This window comes from Sinocyclocheilus rhinocerous, unplaced genomic scaffold, assembly GCF_001515625.1.
Source record: "Sinocyclocheilus rhinocerous isolate Xijiao unplaced genomic scaffold, SAMN03320098_v1.1 scaffold78, whole genome shotgun sequence".
Taxonomy (NCBI): Eukaryota; Metazoa; Chordata; class Actinopteri; order Cypriniformes; family Cyprinidae; genus Sinocyclocheilus; species Sinocyclocheilus rhinocerous.
The window spans coordinates 781,064-787,093 of NW_015637122.1; the positions used below are offsets into that span (position 1 = coordinate 781,064).

At 35.2% G+C, this 6,030-nt stretch overlaps 1 protein-coding gene across 1 annotated transcript in view; it reads right to left on the reverse strand.

Moving 5' to 3' along the window:
• LOC107748486 (beta-1,4-N-acetylgalactosaminyltransferase 3-like) overlaps window positions 1-6,030 on the reverse strand; it is a 53,230-nt gene that overhangs the window by 1,532 nt on the left and 45,668 nt on the right. Inside the window, exons 6-18 of the mRNA XM_016563275.1 lie at window positions 5,598-5,665; window positions 5,421-5,514; window positions 5,272-5,338; window positions 4,881-5,024; window positions 4,679-4,785; window positions 4,071-4,171; window positions 3,872-3,933; window positions 2,936-3,113; window positions 2,135-2,352; window positions 1,252-1,405; window positions 1,084-1,156; window positions 777-930; window positions 182-308 (exon numbers count right to left, since the gene is read on the reverse strand). Coding sequence (XP_016418761.1) covers window positions 182-308; window positions 777-930; window positions 1,084-1,156; window positions 1,252-1,405; window positions 2,135-2,352; window positions 2,936-3,113; window positions 3,872-3,933; window positions 4,071-4,171; window positions 4,679-4,785; window positions 4,881-5,024; window positions 5,272-5,338; window positions 5,421-5,514; window positions 5,598-5,665 — 1,547 coding nt within the window. The remainder of the gene's footprint in view (window positions 1-181; window positions 309-776; window positions 931-1,083; window positions 1,157-1,251; window positions 1,406-2,134; window positions 2,353-2,935; window positions 3,114-3,871; window positions 3,934-4,070; window positions 4,172-4,678; window positions 4,786-4,880; window positions 5,025-5,271; window positions 5,339-5,420; window positions 5,515-5,597; window positions 5,666-6,030) is intronic.

Here is a 6,030-nt window from a genome sequence, read left to right on the forward strand (position 1 = left end):
CCCCTCAATTTTAGTTAAAAACTGTGTTGTATAAACTCCCCCAAAACAGCTTTTTCCAAAAGACTGTTTATTAGTCTTCAACTCATGTTCAACAACAGCAATAAATTACTGAGTGCACTGATGTAATGAACAAAACACTAGGAAATCTGTAATAATTCCAAAGATGATGGGCTTTCATTACCTGTCTAATAACTCCCAGTCTTCACCCCCCCATTTGTCTTTGAACTCTCTGGTGTTCATGCCACCAATACGATCCATGTCTGACTTGTAGATTCCCATTAGACCGTAACCAGCAACCTCCCAAAACCCTATGGCAGAAGTATTTGAACTCAAATAAAGCGTACATTAGCATTATTATCAGGACATATCTGAACATGTACCAGTGTCTGCAAGGCAGGAAAAGTTTGATGATAATAGATGGTAATGATAGTAGATGATAATAGTTTATCGTTCTGAAACTTCGCTGTTGTCATGACACGCTGCCTCGTGAAGGCAGTTATAGATTAAGTTGGCAAATGCATGCAAAAAAGAAGGTCAAACAAGATTAGTAATTCAAATTTCACAATGACATCATCACTGTCAGTAGACTTTGTAGACTAGGTTCTGGGTGTTTCTCTACTGGCACACGTTTCTATGATAATGTGGCTTCTAGATCTATGAGTTTTTTTCACCTGTTTCATCATTCATCATGGTGAAATTGTAAGTCTGATCACCTTGAAAAAACAATGAGATCTGATGAGCTTTAATAAACACTAAACAACATTGGAGACCAGTACCAGCTGGGGCTCTTGGGGAAGCACCACAATCCAGTCTCATCACAACTGGAGCATAGACCATCTTTCCCTCGACACAGTGTTTTCGTATACTGTTTATTATATTCACAGGATAGTAGAGGTGCAGGTCACACAGGAACAAAATACTGTGTTCATCCTGAGAAGGAAGAACCGACATTAAAACATATACCATACCATATATTCATTCATTCATTCATTCATTCATCCATCCAAAACAGTAGCTTCAAAGGAGCAAGAAAAATGAATGAGAAACATGAAGAGCTTTTATTGTTAAAATGAGTTTACCTACTTCAACAAGATCTATTCCAGCTTGAAGGCCACCTGATCTTTGAAAATTACCATCCATCTTCTTAAACTTGTAACTGTATATTTGTGCATGTTGACGTCATTAGCCATAGAATTGTGCACTGACGAACACACTCATATGTACAAAAAAGTTTAAAACAAAGTGTTTTACCTTGGTAATGCTGCCTTTTTGAGTCTTTTCTCAATATCTATGTCAGAGCTGTTGTAATCTATAATTATTACATTAAAGTGTTTGTCCCCAGTTGCTCTGTACACTTTTTCCATTTCCCTGATAAACTGTATGATCCATCTGGCCTGATCTTTCACTGTTGGAAGATAAATGAAGACATTCTTAGGAACACATGGACAGGCTGACAGATATCTGATGATACAGATCAAAGCAAAAAACTGTCACATTCAATTTAGTAATGGTGCATTACAAGTTTGACAAGGAAAAAAGTTCATATTGTTGTCAAACTTTATTTAAAAGGTAATTACACAGTAGTTATAAGGTAATTACAAGAGCTTTGGCATCATATAAAAACAACTAAAATGGCAACAGCTTTAACAATAAGGGTGCTTACAGAAAATGCCACAAATGGACTGGGATGGTGTGTTACAAAGACGTAGAAATGCAAGATTTCAAAGTTACAGTCCATCATGCCACCAAAACTTTGATTGCATCACACCTCTGTTGACTAGTAAGAGTTTCAGAGAAATGTTTTTGGACAGAATTTCACACATTCCACTTCATTTCAACCGGAAAATGCACTTTATTTACCCCTGCACATTGGTACCTTAAGGCAACATATTAATATCTTAATATGTGTAACCGCCCATTCAGTTACTTGGATCTCTGTCTATTTTGATATAGCCTAATTTTATCATAGCCATGTATTTGGTAATGTATTAATTTTTGTGTGGTTCTGAGTCTAAAGACATAAGTAGCTCCTAGTGAAATATCAGAGTTGTCATATTGTAATTATGGTAATTCCAACAAGACTTGAATGCGGCACAGTTAACAGACAGATATTGATAAATCTGATTAGTTTCACCTGCCACAATAATATGAACAGTAGCAGATGGGTTCCAGCTGAATGCTTTTGGACTGCAGAGAATTGTTGGCTTTCTTGAATCCTCAGCATAAACGTAACGTGAAACAAGAACTTTCTGACCCTGTGGGCTCACAAGTTCAAGTTCCACCAGATAACGGCTGCCCACGTCATTGTCTTCACGCCTTACAACATTCACCACACGCAACAGGGAGTATCCACTGTGAAGAAAAAGGCACCAAATGCTATAATACCAAAAGTACGTGTGCACACCACACCTTCTTCTGTATTGTAATCTTTTAACGGAACAAAGCCTCATTCTGTACACATGCTTTTGCCTAAAGTAGGTTCAGCTGTCACTTAAAGGGGTCATATGATGCGATTTCAATTTTTCCTTTCTCTTTGAAAAGTTGCAAAGACTAAAGTCTCAAATCCAAAGAGATATTCTTTATAAAAAGAACCAAACAAACATGATAAAAAAGTGGCTCAACTTGCCCCACTTTAGGGGTAAGATGTGTCATGTCAAATCAAGACATTGAGGTGATTTACATTTCAAATTTTGATATTCAAAAGCATTATTTCTAGAGAAATTCATAAACCAACCAGTAAAAGGTTTACAATTCTGAATATTTATCATTTTCTAAAAGAAAAGTTGCATTCTTGATAGAATATCGAAAGATTTCACCAACTTTTTGAGGCTGAAGTTTTTTCAATGCATAACTTCTTCCCTATATATTTGTCTATGAATTGACAAGCAATTTTAAATGAGAAGGGTCGAAAGAGGTAAGCGCTGGACAAGATTACCGTGTCTCTTCTCTTGAATGCAGTGCTTTTAAAAAAGCTCTAACGATGGGCATGGCATGACTTTGGGACATCACAATGTTTCCAGCTGTTCTGCAGGAATTTGCTACAATGGCAGTTTGCTTTGAAGCAACACTGAGGGGTTTCACGTCATAGACGCGCTGCCAGAAAGGACCTTCACCTATTTTGGATTTTGTAAAATATGTTAGAGTGCTGAATTCATTGAGTATTATATTTGCACTATATTTAGTATATACATTGAGCCTACAAATGTAAAATTAAAGTGTTTTGAAGCGTTCTAGATTTTAGCAAAGAACTTAGGGTAATGTAAATGAAATGGTCTCTAACCATCTCAAATAATCAGGTGTGGTTACAACGTGCTTTGTGCATACAAATAGTCCAAATTTATTTCTATTCTTTTTCACTGTTACGTAATTCTAAACATATTTGGCCAGTCTTGGATATTGTTCAAAGCTAATTTCATGTGACGGCACTAACATTCAATTTGTGGGCAGTTTTTTTTCTTCTGCTGTCAGCATGTATAGTACAAACAAAAGATTTGTGTGAATAAATAGTTGGTTATTTTGATTTTAAAAATGTTTCTGAGGTTATATCATAGGTTCTTCTGATTAGCATGAATTTCACCTTGATTTTATTTAGTTGCATTGTGAAAAGTAGTCATTAATTAAAATCCATCATTATTTATTCATATTCCTGTGAACAATTTACAAAGCAGCATTACCTGCAATAGCCTAAAACAATGGTTAAATAGCCATTTGGCAATTAGCAGCCATGTGGCCTAAGTGACATTAACCAAAAAGAACATTTTAGGAGCAGAATTGTTCACAATAAATCCGGGATTTTATTTTTCCTATCGCTTCAAGCTGTGATTTTTGGAATCTTTATTTCTAAGATTAATTTTTAGAATAAGAGTTTTACCTGTATTTATCTTTTTTACATCAGGATCTTCAACCTCAATCAGATAAGAAGCAAGTCCTTTACTAAAAAAGTGAAGATGTGTACGATACATGCACAAGTAGCATTAGTTGCAAACAGGAAATACTGGTAAAACATGCTTATTAACTAATGTGAAGACGAAACAAGATTACTGATTAATAGAATACTGTATGCTTCATACTCTGCCTGAAATGATGGATCTTGTTTGTAGAAGCACATCTCATCATCGTTTGCATTAGTTTGCCTTGTGTAGTCATTTGGGTACACAGAAGAAAACTTAACCTACAAGAACAAGAAACATGGTCAAAGATACTCATTAACTCTTTAAAGTTCAGTTATTTTACTTATTAAGATAAATAAGCGCTGTGAAGTGGGTTTATTGATGATTCTCGGAAAATTGATGTGTTGTCTTTGTTTTATTTTGTGTTTCCCAGCCTCTTTAAATACTTACATTGAATTCAGACTGTAAATCGAATAAAATATGATTTCTTTTGCCATGTAGCAATGGTTAACATCAGCATGCTAACATAAGCTGTAATGTTAGCGTGGTAATGCTAACACTCTCTTGGACCTTTCTGTGATGAGCACGCTAATGTTAGCGATTGTTTACAGTATATTTCACCTTCTGGAGGCTGTGATTGTTCTCTAGAATCCTTCAAAATTAATTTAGCAGACATAGCTGTTATCAGGGCCAAACAATCAGCAGAAATCAGTGGTTATAATCGAAACAGAATTTATTTGTCAGAATCCCAGGGTAGACTTTGCAGAGATTAAAAATGATAAACTCACCAAATATACACCCTCATATCGTCCAATTTGTTCTCTGAGTATGTAACTTGGACTGTAATGGCATTCGGGAAAGAAGTCTTTCAGTTTGGATTCATCGAGCATTTTGTCTGTTTAAATAGAGAGAACACGTTTGGTCGGTTTCAAAAAGAGATCAGGCAAGAGTATTCTTCAAATTGCTGCTTAAAATTTCGATAACGCTGACATTTATAGATGTGATCCCGTGGGTCTTCTCTGATCATGTCTCCTGCAGAATGGGGTGGCATGGGAATCGGCTGAAGGAGCCTATCATAACTTGCTTTCGTTTGAGGTATGTGATCAATATCTCCCATTTGTAGAGAAGATTCATCTGACAAAAGAAGCGAGTCTACATGTTATCAACAAGTCCTGTAAAAGTCATAAAAGTCAATATTGATACGCAGGCAAGAACTTGTCTTTGTTAAGCCTGAATCTCCTTTCAGTTGCAACTAAACATAACACCTTACAGATGTTATGCCTTACAGATGCCTTCATAACATTACATCAACAACATCTGGCAAAACTTTGACCATTCCTCTTACTGGGTTCATAATTTTGTCATTTTGGGACAACCATACCTTCATATAATGACAGAAGCTCAGAGGTTATCACAGAAAAAGTGCCATTGTCACGGTTTAAACTCCACTGCAGGAAATAAAATGTACAATTTTAGGTTCATTGTTCAAGCTAAATTGTCTAACACATACACATATACTGTAGTACATACAACTATTTCCAGATGATCCAGTCCTCTGTTCTGTTTTAAAAGGATTTCAAAAAAATATTTCATGTCTTTCACTAACCTAAGAAAGAGAGAGACCCTATATTAAAGCATGATACAGTCTTTTTCGAGTATGCTTTTGAAAAAAAAAAAAAAAAAAAAAATTCAATAAATTTTTCGTACAAAACAGGTTTGGATATCTGGGATGCAAATTTCCAATACTCGCCTGGAGCAGTCCATTCATTTCCTGTCTGATTCAGAACAGAAACATGCCACAATCATAATCAAAGAGATTACATTTTTCCTTTAACAAAATATCAAAGAGTATTTGGACATTTAAGACACATTTAATGTCTATATGTGACCCTGGACCACAAAACCAGTCATAAGGGTCAATTTTTCGAAATTGAGATTTATACATCATCTGAAAGCTGAATAAATAAGCTTTCCATTGATGTATGGTTTGTTATGATAGGACAATATTTGGCAGAAATACAATTATTTGAAAATCTGGAATCTGAGGGTGCAAAAAAATCAAAATACTGAGAAAATCGCCTTTAAAGTTGTCCAAATAAAGTCCTTAGCAATGCATATTACAAATCAAAAATTAAGTTTT